The sequence below is a fragment of the Mesoplodon mirus genome, assembly GCF_964341445.2.
Source record: "Mesoplodon mirus genome assembly, chromosome: 11".
Lineage (NCBI taxonomy): Eukaryota > Metazoa > Chordata > Mammalia > Artiodactyla > Ziphiidae > Mesoplodon > Mesoplodon mirus.
Genome location: NC_138987.1, coordinates 89909991 through 89924397, shown reverse-complemented (window position 1 = coordinate 89924397; position 14407 = coordinate 89909991). Strand labels below are relative to the sequence as shown.

The 14407-nt window shown below is 39.1% G+C and overlaps 1 protein-coding gene across 6 annotated transcripts in view; it reads right to left on the bottom strand.

Annotated features, from left to right (window-relative positions):
* Window positions 1-14407, bottom strand: part of LMO3 (LIM domain only 3) — a 58387-nt gene that overhangs the window by 43935 nt on the left and 45 nt on the right. For 2 of the 6 annotated variants that reach the window (XM_082634430.1, XM_082634428.1), the window contains exon 1: window positions 6776-7285. In XM_082634430.1, the coding sequence (XP_082490556.1) occupies window positions 6776-7086 (311 nt within the window). In that variant the 5' untranslated portion in view covers window positions 7087-7285. Of the gene's footprint in view, window positions 1-6775; window positions 7286-11218; window positions 11292-11971; window positions 12131-12418; window positions 12750-14322 lie in introns of those variants that run through there. The other 4 variants (XM_082634431.1, XM_082634432.1, XM_082634433.1 and 1 more) reach the window with 4 other exon arrangements.

Here is a 14407-nt window from a genome sequence, read left to right as displayed (position 1 = left end):
ATAGTAAATATGTTTGATGAATATAATAAAAGGGTATGTTTAGGTCTTAATTCCTTTAGGGAAAATTTATCCATTCATATGGATAATAAGGGGCAAAAAACCTCAATAAGCAAAAGAAATTGCTTTAAGATAAGAAACAAAACTAAATGCCACATTTCTGGCTCCACAATGTAACTTCCACTCCAAAGTAAATTTCTTATAAATACCTTAAAAAGGGGAACATACAGTTAATCATCAAAACAAGTATGCAATGATGGTAGAAACAGAAATGGAACAGACAGTATCAGACTCCATCAGAGCTAAGAAAAACAGAATTGGGTGATAAAAATCACAAGGGAATAAATTTAGGCATTCTACAGTATTATAAAAATTGTCTATCCTCTTAGAATGGTGAACATTCTATAAGAATAAGTCAGTGCTATAGTTTACAATACTAAGGAATTAGCTGGCATCAAACATCTGAATTTTACAAGTTTCAAAGTGTGCCAAACTATGGTGAACTGGTGAAAGTAAATTATGACAAAAGTCAATGCTCATTCTAAGGTTGTATAGCTTCTAATATCTGTATGTGCAGCATTCATACATACACCTACATCTCTTTAGATGCTTACAAAGGGAAATGCCATGAATCAGTAGGAGTCATTGCTTATGTAAACCGATTAAAAAATTAAAAAAGAAAAGGAAAATGCCTTTTTAAAGAAACATGGCTAATGTAAATGCTGTTTTAAAAAGCTATCTGGTCGATTGATAGAATATTGCTATTTTTATTTTTACTTTCCTTGTTTTCAAGATCTTGTCATATATTTACAATTCATATATTTTAACAATTATTGATGAAAGTGAGAAATGGTAGCTAGTTTCTGTTAGGAAGATGGGATGAGGTTACAGTGTATAATTTTGAAGGATAGAAGACAGTCTCATGGGAACTGGGAAATGTTTTCAAACTAAGTACCAAAATAATATTTCAATGACACACAGTGTAATGAGAAAAAATATAGTGGTCACTTAGACTGGTGCAATTCTTCTTTAAGCCTATATAATTTTTATGTGAGGCAGAAAACTGAACTACATAACACATTTCTACAATGCATATATTCATCAAAACCATTTACAAAATTACTACTTTCAGCATATTTTAAAAAATGAGATTCCTTAATAAATTATGTTTATGCAGTCAAAACAGCATTAAAATTTATTATTAGTCACTTAATGGAAGTTAATGGTGAGTTTATAAATGAAGTGCTGGCTTACTTTGATATACTCTAAGAGCAACCAAAAATAGAGATTCTTTCCCAGAGTTCTATGTATTTGTAAAGTGCAAAATAAGCAGCTTTGGCAATTCTCAAATGTAGTTCTTCCGGATGCATTTAATCCTAAATATACTTGTAGGAACAGAATGTTTTTCTGCTAAGTCAGGTATGTCTAACTTATCCATCTTATGCGTAAAAACTATCCTGACTGAAGTATTCCGTGCTTTATGGAAAGATAAAAAACAGTAAAGAGATAGAAACAAGTGTGAAGTATTTTTTGTATTTCTAATATTCTGGTGGGGGTTATTTCCAGTGACAATATCTCAAGTCTATAAAGTAAACCAAAACAAAAAGGCACAAAACTAAAATAATTAGTTAAATACTCACTCACTGAAAGTGGGTGTATTACAGAATTAGGGACAGATATTGTAGATAAATTTACAAATAAGAAATTCTCTATATATGGATAGATAGATATTTTTAACAGAGATTGTTGCAGAGAGGTTGCTGCTCAGGAAGTCTAGGGTGGATTGACACTTTTTTCCTAAAGCAAGGGGCACTCTCCCAAAGTATTGTACAAAACAACATTATCACTCCCGATTTGTACCGGTCCATGAATGATATTTGGTCTAAAATATTTGAAATAGAATGCAATAATGCTTTCCTATGATAAACAGAAAAATGGACTTAAAATTACAATATTTTATAAAGCTATAAATAAGGTAAGATAATTTACAGGGAATATAGCAGTATTTTTCAGAGACCCTAGAGTCTAATACACTCAGATGCCAAAATATTTCATAATACTAAGAGGAGCTTAGACATTTAAATATGATAAAAGTTGACAATTATAAAGTGTTAAGAAAGCTCAAATGAAGCTCTTAGGAAAAAGAAAGTTTATTTGGGAGGAGTTTCATTCCATATAAAAGATTAATTTTTTGGAATTTAAAACAATAAAAAGTTATATTTCAAATAATAATGTACTGCTTTCCAGGGGAGATATTTTCAATCGCCTAATGTTAAAAAGATGACAAAGCAGGAAAAACAGAATGAACACGTCAGTCAGCATTAAGAAAGAATCTGTGCAATTAACTGTCAGATAAAATAACATTAATAATGTATTTATCTATACTTTTAAGGTCATAATTATGTACTAATATAAGGTTAACCTTATATAAAAATTTATAAGTACCAATTTTGATCAGTGTGAAATAAAGTTATAGCCAGGTTAATGCTCTATGTAGCATTTAATTTTAATTTTCTATTGTAAAATCATATTATTATATTAAAGCACATAAAATTTGCAATCAGCGTAGACGCTTCAAATCCTTTTTGTTAATTGGCAACTGTGGTGGAGCATGAAGCATCGTTCTTTCCCAGTACTTTCATTTTAAACAAATCATCCTCACGTATAAAAATAGCAAATTGCATTAAATTTTATATAAGACGTTTTCTGTTTCTCATATAGAAGAGCTGTATGCAGCTTCCATGGCAAGTATCACAGCAAACAGCTTTGAGTACATTCTCTGGTAAAACACCATTCATAGAGATACAAAATACAGCCTTCATCGACTTACTGCTTAAAATATACTACAAGTAAGAAAATGCAGGCTTAAGTTAAAAACTGACCAAAATGGTCCAACAGCTTAACTGGTAAGTTCTGATATTCTACACTGTCTCCAAATTGAGAAGTAAAGTATTTTGCTGTATCTCCTAGTTCTGACTTTGTAACACTTGACATAAAATCTTAATTCTAAAACTGATGATACATTAATAGCTATTTTATTCATATTTTCCAAACTCAAATCAGAATGCCAGATAGTTTAGCAGTAGCTACATAGTCCTGTAAACATCATTACTAAACCTTGACTAGTTTTACACAGTAATTGCTAATCTACTTTATGCATTCTCTGGTTCAAGGCACAAAGATGCTTCCATATCTACTTTGTCATAAACAACTTTTAAAAACAAAAAATATATAAATGTGTTGGATACATTTTTAATAGATTCATTTCTAGGTCTTGGCATAATATTAGTGGGCAGACCAACTTCATAGTTTTAGTCAGAAAGCGTGTTTAATAGAGGAAGTTTTAAAAAATCAATCTTTCTGTTCCTTTTTCGAATGAATTTCCAAAGATGAAGAGCAATCTTAAAAACTGGCAAATTCCCTCTCATCAGACAGGTGTATCTTATATTCTCCAGAAAAGTAAAAGATATTATATCAGCCCTGTTATGGAAAGGGAACTGTTAAGATTTGAAACTCAGTAACAAACTGTAAAAATCTTTTCTTTTCATAAATATAGCTAATTGTGCCTCGAAGGAGAAAAAAAAAATCTGAGAAAAATCAAATTTACTGAAGTAATAGCTTCTAATGCCCTAAAGAAAATATCTTATGATTTAAATTCTTGTATTCATCATTCAAAGAACTTGTAAAAACATGTCACCAGTATCACTATTCAGAATAAAGCAAAATAAAATGTTAGAACTTCAAGATTCACTGTTCAGCAATAAAAGTGTTTTTTTGTGTTTGCTTTTGGAAGGAGAAGATAACTAGGAAGCTAAATACAGTTGGCAAAAAAATATTTCACTTCTCTAGATATGAAAAATTATCTGGCCCAGGATAATATCTATAACCCATAATTTACTGGTACAGGTAAGCAATCTTTTTATCATTTTCCATATTCTTACTTAGATGCCTAGTAATTTAGACAGAGAAACACAAACCTGTAAATTATTTATGGCTCGTTTGTGCCTCAAAGATATTACATAGTATCCAAAGACCCGAAAACCAAACTAAGCTACTTTTTAATAGGATTTAAATGGTTAAGCATTGGCTGTGCAAAACACAAGAAGGAAATGTACTGAACTAAGAGGGAAATGAGAAAAATTATTTTCAAAGCTCGGGAAAATAGCCACAGAATATTACTTGTTCACTGATCATACTGCAGATTTTGTGTAATTAATAAACAATTAGAAAGTAACAGTTTGAGGTGCACCTCCTTTTTTCCCTCAGTTAATTTTTGTCCGTGACCCAAAATCATGCCTCTCACACAGCAGGCATCCAATAAGCATTTTTGAATGCCTGTTTATACCCATTCAAAGAAATTAATTGGTAAATAAAGTCTGCCTGAACGTATTTGTCTATTCGACATACAGAATCAGACTATTTTAATTTGCCAATCAGACATATGCTTTTAAACATAGACGTAATTTCACTGAGATACACACTTTCCACATAAAACTAAATACCACATCTGCGCCATAATCTATAACACATAACATGGTGTTTTACACACATACCATTTTCCCGTTTCACTTCTGCAATTTTTAAGTGTTGATGAATTACTCCTTGCCAAGGAAGTCACGTTATATACAACAAAACCTTCAGTTTAAATAAGGGATAAGCTTGCTGTTAACAGCTTAGTTTGAAATGTTAACAACCCTTAGGCTGTTAACATAACAACTGGCCATTAATGTGGTAATGACCAATTTAAGAGGAAATTGTACTCTGAGAAATGAATATATTGGCAATCAGGACCAGGGTTTAAATTTGAAAGAGTATGATTTTTTAAAAATAAGGTAACAAGATTAAAAGTTTGAGCCTATCAGAAATCAAGTAAAAGTTGCATCACAAAAAGCAACATATAGACTCTTTTAGAGATAAAGATTTCTGAGATGAAAACTATTTTGATAAATTCCCTTCAACAATGCACTTAAGACTATCAAACACCAGTTGAACAACTTATTTTTATTACCATAAGGAAGATTAAAACAACACAAGTTGACTTTCTCTGCTCTCTACTATGTAGACAACTGCAAAACAGTTTCACTCACGACACATGTATTTCATTGGCAAATTTACATTTCTGATTTAAAAATATCCAGAGATTTCAAGAGACTCTCTTTAAATTTGACTTAATTTTTGTCTTTATTGCTTATTAGAACACTTTAATCTTGCCCAGACTATATAAACTCCTTGTTTTGGAACTGTTGTTACATGAATCCACTGGAGATACTGCAAATGTAAACAAAAGTCAAAGACAGAGTCCAAAAGCCCACGGCTTATTGGTTAGGAAGATAAAGCAAAAGTAGGAAGCAAAGTCAAGTCACTAAAAGCAAATACAAAGACTCTATGTAGAAATCAGGCTCTAATTCACAATGAGCAGAGGAGAAATTTTTATTTGCAAGAGGAAAGTTCCAAGACCGTAGAGCCTGAAAGAATTCACGGAATAGCTTAATTCTGATTAGTTGTGTTAGTTAGGGAACTCCCTGCCTATAGTCACTTCCCATTCCCATTACTGGCATCTTACATGTATTTTGTGCCCCTGGAACACAGAGAAGTAGTAGCAAGTGGTTATAATTAGTCAGGGGGCCGTCAGATGAAGGGGTCCTAAGAGGGGAGAGAGTAGAATCTGATAAACAGTACTGGACTCACCCTCTTGTCACGACCATTCACCAAACAATATGTTCTTATATATAAACATTGAATTGGACTAAAAGTAACTGAATTATATACGAAGCAGCACCAAATTCCTTAGAAAACACCTCCTGAAATGACCAAGGAGTTACTGCTGATTGATAAATTTTGTGTCATAAGGGAAAAAAAATTCAAAATGAATCACTTAATGTCAGACTAGAAAAATGATTAATCGTATCAAATATGAAAACCCAAATGATGCCATATATCATTTATCTAATTTGATAGATCCTACTTTGTTAATATCAGTAATTTGCAGCTGAATGAAGTCACAAAATTCCCTGAAAAGCAAAATAATTTTTCTTAAATACCAGTCCACGTGTTGAGTACTAAACGCTAGGGTACAAGTTTAGTCTGCTTCATGGCTTCAGAAGCAAGAACATCTGCGTTGTCCTGAAACAGTTCAGATGTTTACAGTTTGGAGAGTGGCTATCATTTCCCCATAATGATGGAGGTCTTTACTTTGTTATTTTCCATAAAGCTACTGGCAAGACTTAGGCTGTTCGACTTTCACTGCTATCTTTGCGAAGATCACCTGGAATGCCATGGTGGGTGGAGGGAGGTGTATTCACACTTGGGGAAAGTTTTCAACACTGTACGATAAACACCTTACTAATAAATGCCAGTTAAGAGTTTCAAATTGACTTTCTCTGACAAATCTGAAACAGAAAGATCACTGAATTACTTTGTGCTATACTCAGCCTGACCTTGTCACTTTTGTGCGAATAAAACATCTTGCATGCTGATTTCTACCAAATACATCCTTGATGTGAACTGGCAGTTTCCGTACAGGGAGTGGAATAACCTATCCCCAGGTAGGAGCATCAGGTAAGGCAAATAAATGGGAACACTTTGAGATATTGTGTTTTCCTGGCCATTGCTGAAGCGATCATTTGTGGAACAGGCACCTGGCATCATTTTGAAGGCTGCTAGGTGGACATCTTTCAGGAATAGAGGCTAGTAGGAAGGAAATGAAACCCACAAAGACACTTACAAAGGTATTTTAAAAGGAATCCAGTCATCACTGGTGTGCAAGGCTAATTCCTACCTCAGATAGTCTCTGCGACAAAGGATAAGGTTAGCTTTAGTGTACAGGGTGGAGCCCACCTCTCCCAAACGACAGTCACAGCAGGCACACTTCAGGCAGTCCTCATGCCAGTATTTGTCCAGTGCCTTTAGAAGATACCGGTCCTTGATCTTTCGGTTGCAGCCAGCACAACCTTTCGGCTTGGTGTCTGGCTGGACTGAGAGCATTTGTATACCTAAAGGGAGACAAGAACAAAAAAGAGAGCTGGGACTCCAGGAAAGAATCAGAAGATGTCCAAAGCCCTCCACCAAGTTAAATATTTCAGATTGCATTTTTCAAAGGGTGTTAGGCGTTCTTTTTTTTTTTTTTTCTTTTTCTTTTTTTTTTTTTTTTGCGGTACGAGGGCCTCTCACTGTTGTGGCCTCTCCCGTTGCAGAGCACAGGCTCCGGACGCGCAGGCTCAGTGGCCATGGCTCACGGGCCCAGCCGCTCCGCGGCATGTGGGATCTTCCCAGACCGGGGCACGAACCCGTGTCCCCTGCATCGGCAGGCGGACTCAGACACTGCGCCACCAGGGAAGCCCTTACACGTTCTTTTTGAGGCCCATAAGATATCGAACTAAATTTGGAAACAAAAGAGTCTCAAACTTTGTTAAGTCCTTGTTAAACTATTTACGAAGTCACACCTATAAAGTGGTAAAACAAAGAAATCATGTTGCACCTGGTAAGTTGATATTATATACACGAAGAAGTTAAGTAATATTAAATAATTTTATAGTGTCCCCATTTTCTACAGAAAGAAGTTCCTTTTGGGAGAAAATATGAGTAAATGGCTAACAATCTCAAAGAAAGCTGTTTAACAAAGTAGTCTGTGCACAGGCTATAGAAGTCAAAAAGGAGTTTTCCTTTATTGGTTAAAATGTTCACTTAACACGGGCTTGATGGCAGAAGGAAAGTGCACCCTTATGGGATGCACTAACCTCACTTAGCAGTAGAGATGTTTATACTTAAGCAGAGTACAGTCTCCCGAAAAGCTCACCAATGCTATAATACTTGTTTGCCTCCAAAGACTTCCCCCCTGTGCCCTTGATATTTCAAAGTATTCATTATGTTGAAAATTTTTAAAAATGTACTTACACTCACAAGCATCAGTCCGTGCTTCTACTAATGGCAGATTACCTAACTGTATACTACATGCTTTTATATAAAATTAAACTATAGGATTATGTAATTTATTATCATAAACATGCACTTATTTATTTTATAGAGGAAAGAAAAAACAATAGAAGACAAAGTCTAAATATATATAAGGTGACCCAAACATCCATATGCAAATATATATTATATACATATATTACATACATACTAGACTAGACATAGGGACATTTATATATTTTAGAGACATATCTCCATCATAAATAAGGAGTCTAGCTGAGTTCTATGGGTGTTACAGCCTGACTGAAATTTTTTCAATGAAAGGGTATTTGCCTTTGAGTTTCTTCTCTCCTAAATGTCAAATACCCAGCTTTTAAAAAAGCTGGACCAACTATTCAGAGCTTCATATTTATCCAATAACTCATTTCAAGCACTATAAAGTACTGTAGACTTCGATTCCAAATTCCTTCATTTTACAAATTATGATACAGAGGCCTAAGAGAGGTTAAGGGACTCGCTCAAAGCTGAGTGACAGTTAAGCACTAGACTTCGTGGCCTTCTTACAGTCCAGAGATCCTGCTGCTAAATTATGCCTCCTCTCTAAGGCATAAAGTTTTAAACTTGAACATAGAACGACACAAGACACCAAACGCCTGCACTTGAAACAGTCTCAAGTAAGAAATGCCAAGCTCTAATCTGGAGCATTTTCAGTGTGTTTCCTGCTCCAAAACAGCTAAACCTTCTTCAGTTTCCTCTGATGCCTGATGATGAAGCCCGAACCTTCATTATCTTTACAATCTTTTTCTTTTTTAATCACACTGTTAAGAGACATCAAGGCACCGTACCCTCATAGCAGAATAACTTTTCTAGCTACAAATGATACATGAATTTCACATAATAGTGTTATGATGTTGAACTTCCATTAGAAAATAACTTCTCTGATAGAGTGATGGAGCAGGGACCGGCAGTGAGGCATCAAGGTAGCTACTCTTTCTGCAAGGGATGCAGAGCTGTGGTCCTCGGAGCTGCAGACTAGCAGCTGGATTTGTACAGAACAGCAGGTGGTATTCCTATAGCCGGCCCTCTGTTCCTTTTCTTTGAAGGAGCTCAGGGTCTAGTGTAGATTAACCATAACCCTTGATAGCTCTGCTAAATCTCATTCTCTAGAACTTCTAACAAATGAAGTGTCTTTGATCAGAACTAGTTACCATCTTCTCGCAAGGTTCCACAAGGAATGAATCCCATTAATTACAGTACAGAACATACCCAGGTGCCTCTTAACCATCTACCTGGGGGAGGGAGAGACTGTGATTTACTAAATGACATTCCGGATTTCATGACTGAAAACATCTAGAGATGTATTAACAGTGACTATTTTAGTTATCTAATTTATAAGGCTATTATTTTTTTATATCACCAAGCTGAAAATTTTTTGTCCAAATCCTTCTTAGTTGTAGCTAAGCTCTGTTTCTCTGAGTTTTGTTACCATCATCAAGCGTGGAAGGTCACCTATCTTTATTCACAATGCTTTGCAACCAAGACAGAGGGTACCAACATTTGGGACAACTCTACCCTGCTTGTCTTCACAAAATGTTTTTGTTGTGCTGACATTTTAACGTAGCACTCAGAGGCCAATTAATATTTGAAACTCTTATATTCTGTTTGGCCTTGGGCGTAGAAGGAGTTTGATATTTTCTGCTCCATCCTGGTACCTTCCTGCAGAAAACATCATCCCATTGCTCTTGAAAAGGAAATGTTTTCGATACTCTGCAAGTTAAGAGTTGTAGAAAAAAGAACTAGTTTGTAGTCACCACGTTGCCATGTACCTAAACAGGCATAAAGCAATCGGCAGCCTCTCTTCAGCATCCGGCAGAACGCGTCTGGGTAGAGTTATGTGTTCGGAGCTGAGAAACATTTCACAAGTTGCTTATAGCACATCAGGACTCATAACTAGTTTTAGATTGGCATGTAAATTGTTCCGAGGGAAATTCTTATTGCCTCTGAGACCCTGCCATTCTGAGTTATTTGACAGTTTAAGGGAAATCATAATTAAAAAAAGACATAAATAATAGCCTGTGCAGTGTGGTGTGCAGAAATAAGTAGAACCATTTCATTTAAACTCTGGTGAGCTTTTAATTGCCTGGATTGCATTGTGAGGCGGCCTAACGGTTGATTGCCTCCATTATGTTCCCTTGTTCTGTGCCATTCATCCGCGCAGTCTCAGCTTCAGTAGTTAACACAACAAAGTAACCACAACTCCACAACACACAGGGGCTTAAAAAAAATAATCATAATAAAAGGTTTGCAGCACTTAGACCCAGTCTTTTATATTTTTGGACTAACTACACGTAGTGAATGGAAAACATTTTGTCCCCTTCGGAAGATTCACAGAGGACAATTTGGGAGAAGGAAAAGGAAGAGGGAATACATAAAGGGGGCTGGCAGAGATGAGGTGCCTCAGGAAGATGCGAAAATGGGAATGCAGGTTCTGCAGCTGGGAGCAGTGACACAGATTAAAAGAATTTGGCCAACACCGGCCATTCGATTGCCAAGAGGTACCAAACAAAAGATTTTCTCTCCTCCTGCCCATCTTCATCCTCTCCCCAGCCCCCAGCCCGGACTGGAGAACTGGATTGGGCCTAAAAGCTTGTTTCTCTCTGTTCACTGGCCCAGAGCATCCCTACAGGCTGCAGCCCCCTAAGGGACAACAATGCAAATAGATGTCCCCAGATCTCAGGCGCTGGAGCTGCTTAACTCTGTTCTGCCCCCTTCAACTCCCAACCCCCCTCCCCATCCTTCCACACCCCCTCCCCTTTCTGAGCAATGGAGCTGGGAACCAATTTGATTCCCTTTTTCTCCAATGCAGCTGCAAGGCTCAGAGATACTGACATTTTTCCACTCTTATCAGTTTAATTACAGTTACCATGGCAGCAAAGTGCTAGTGCTTGGCAAAGGCCAACAAGAGATTTGCAAGACTGAGTTCAATTTTGATGCAGCTCACATGCAAAATAAAAAAAAAAATAAGAAACATACATACACTCTAACAAAGAATCCCTTGAGGAGTTTACGCTCCAGCCTTTTGTGGTTGTGTCTTTGCAGCCACACAGGGATGATTTGCAAAGAATGTAGCAGTTTTTGTTGCACCTAGCAAGATTAATTGGTTTAAGCAGCAGTCTTTCAAAGCAGTTACAACAATAATATTTCGGATCTTTTCGAAAGACACAAAAGCAGCGGAAGAGCAGGAAGGCTTTGGAGTAGCCGAGAGTGCCGAGCGCCGGCAAAGTGCATCTATGATAGATTGTAACCTTACCAAAACTTTTCTCCTTTTTCTGCATGAGTTGATTTAGGCGTGCCTGAGTTGCAGCGGCTTCGCATTGAGCGCCCAGCCCAAAGGTAGAAGTGGAAGGGGGTCTCTCGGTTTTAGCTCAAGTGCGGACCTGGTGCGCAGCCTACACCTCGGAGGACGGACTATTGTGAAGCCACTTTGGGAGCGGGTCGGAGCGGCGGCGGGGGGTGGGGGTTGGAGGAGGAAGGGAAGAGGGCGGCCAGACGAGACCCGGCGCACACACGGAGCCCCTCGCCGTGTGGCGGTGTGCAAAATGATGGCGAATGACAAAGCCACATGCTTCCCTAACTCTGCTCGTAATCCTAAAATCCCAGCGGCCCCTTTTAGCGTCGTGGTAACAAATGGATTTGATTAAACTGTCACATGCAGCGTTAGCATAGCATATCATGTTCAATATGAAAAAGATCATAAATCTGACTTGTATTTCATAACAGCAATCTGGGTAGCCCCCATAAAAATGTGCCGCAGCAGTTTGAATCTCAGCCTATTAGGACACAGGCACCTCCACGGAACCTCTCTCTTCTCGCCACTTCTCCCGACCGCCCCCTCCCCCCGTAGACAGTCACTTTTCCATCTCGTAGGAACGGTATTTCGTTATTATGGCAGAGTGGGCAGAGGCAGAAGTGGCCACCAGAACCCCAAAATGGTCACTTCAACTCCTGGGGGAGGGGGGGTGATGAATTCCAGCCAGTAAGGGGAGGAGGGTCGGGAACCCACCTAAGACTGAATTCCCTTCCTACGGGCCGGGCCAGATCGAACATCTCCTCCCAAACTCTCTCAAGCCCCTGTCTCCCCGGGAGTCGGGGCTGTGGAAATACTGCAGTTCCTCGTGAACTTTGACTATTATCCACTCGAGTCGTACTTGAGACGTTCCGCGCCGCAGCCGCTCTGCTCTCCCTCCTTCCATCAACATCCGCCCGCATCTATTTCACGTCTCATCATAAAAATAATGAAGCCTCACATGACTTAAACAAAACGGTCTCAGCAGAGCTGCAGCCCGAGTGAAAGTTGCAGTGCGGAGCTGGGCTGCAGCTCCAGTTTATGCCTCATTAGGAGAGGCTGAAGAAGAAAAAAATCCCGACATCCGTACACGCACGCGCGCACCCGCAGACACACACACACCACAAATAAGCCACCGCGTGTACACCCAGTTGCTGCACTTACCTTCTCAATTAAGCGATACAGGGGGAGGCCGTTCAGAAAGCACAGTGGCTGCTTTGTAGCGCTTCTCCTTGGGAAAGGTCAAAAAGAAGCATTGCTTGAAAAAAGAAAAAAAAAGAGGGGGAGGGAATCTCTATTTTTTTTTTTTTAAGTTTAAAATAATGAGGTCCTCAAGGATCCGCCAAGTAATGGTGTCGACCGCATCTGAGCCACAGGTGTCCTCCTTTTAGGCAACTGCAGTCCGAGGCTGTCTCTCTCCGTCCTGGCTCAAGACAACTTACCCCAGGAACACGCCAGGAGCCGAGCTGAAGGAAGCCCCGGCTCTCAGCTGCAAAATGCAATCCCTTCCCAGCCAGACAGAATACAGCCAAAGAAAAGGTCACTCCGTTATTACTGAGCCGGCGGAGCCCAGGCAGCGCTTGTCAAGACCACAGAGAAGCAGCTCCCTTCCGATTTAAGACTATTTACCTCTCGCCCCCCACCCCTCCCCTCTTCTCTCCTTTCCTTCTCTCCCTCCCTCCCTCCCTCCCTCGTTCGCTCGCTTGCTCGCTCTCGTGTGCCTGTTCTGCAGCTCAGTCAAGTACAGCCGCCCTCGGAAAGTGCAAAGCAGCCGCAAGACAGATAGGGCTTTGTTGCTAATTTCCCAGGGTGAAAATGTACAAGCCTGCGAGTGCAGTCAGCACAACCCCACGCATATGCTACTCGCAAACGCTGGGGATGACCCCCAATCCCCCCTCCGCACAAAAAAGTGACCTCGGCGGGAGTCGACTCCGGGAAGGACCCTCCCTACCTCCTGGACCCTTCCAAAAGAAGAAGTCCTGCGAAAGAGCTCCGGAGGAAAACGGTAGGGTTCCTAAAATAACAGGGGCATTTTGGAATAGGTGGCCACGTTGAAAGCAAACTGTCTTCCAGTGCCAGTTCTGAAGCTGCCAATTATGGAAATTAAAATAAAAGCAAGGGAGTCAAACTGCTACCAGAATACACTGGAAAAGCACACAACCCTCCCCTTTAAGAAATGTCTGGGGGTGGCTGCCGTCGCCCGGTTCTCTGACTTCTGTTAGTGAACTCTCCGAAGTCGCTGCTCCGCAGGGCAGGTCTGCTACACAAGCTGGGTCCAGAGATGCCACACTCCCCTTCCTCCTCTGGCCCAAGAACCAAACTGTGAACTTGTGCCCCATTAACTGATACTGAACATCCCTCCCATCCCCGCTGAACACTTCCTGCAATTACTTGAATTCCTCACTATTTAAAATTCACAGACTAGAATGGAAAACAACCCAAGGGCACCTAGCAACATGTTTTTAAGCCTAACTTGGTCAAAGAGTCGTTGAGTGTCTCCACCATTCCTGCTCCAGTCTTCATAGGCTTGTTTTAGAGGCCTTGAGAGATTTCTTTTTCCTTTTTATCCTTCAGAAAGGTCCCCTTATCCCCCAAGCTCCTCTTCTCTTAACTTTACTTTGCATCTGTAAAGGCCACTGGCAGCTTTAAAATATCATATTATTTTTCTAAGTTTTCAAACTTCAAAGTCATCCTCTTTTTGGCAACTATCATAGCATTGCCACCAGATTTTTAAAAGCCCTGTCAAAGGTCAAGCTTAAAAATAGTCCAGATTTGAATGACACTGGCTGAAATGTTTTAAGGGCCAAGAAAGACTCAATTGTTGAACTCCACAAAACTTTTTTTCTTCCCAGCACCATCAGTTTTAATCTAGTTCTAGTTTTAAAAAGAATCAATGCACCGCTCCCACCCCGTGAATATTCAGGCTAAATTATGCTTCTCTTTATAAAGAATAATGGTACAACATTGAGAACTTATGTTTATCCCTTCCCTTTCTTAAAGGATCATAATAAAATAGCATGGAGTTTGCTTTCTTCTCCCTCTAAAAGGCAACAAAATGCAGAACTAACCTGAAAAATAACGAAAGTCACAAACGGCAGATTAATAAGAACCCCTTCAGTGGGTTTGTTCTGCACATAGGCAGATCTCTTAAGT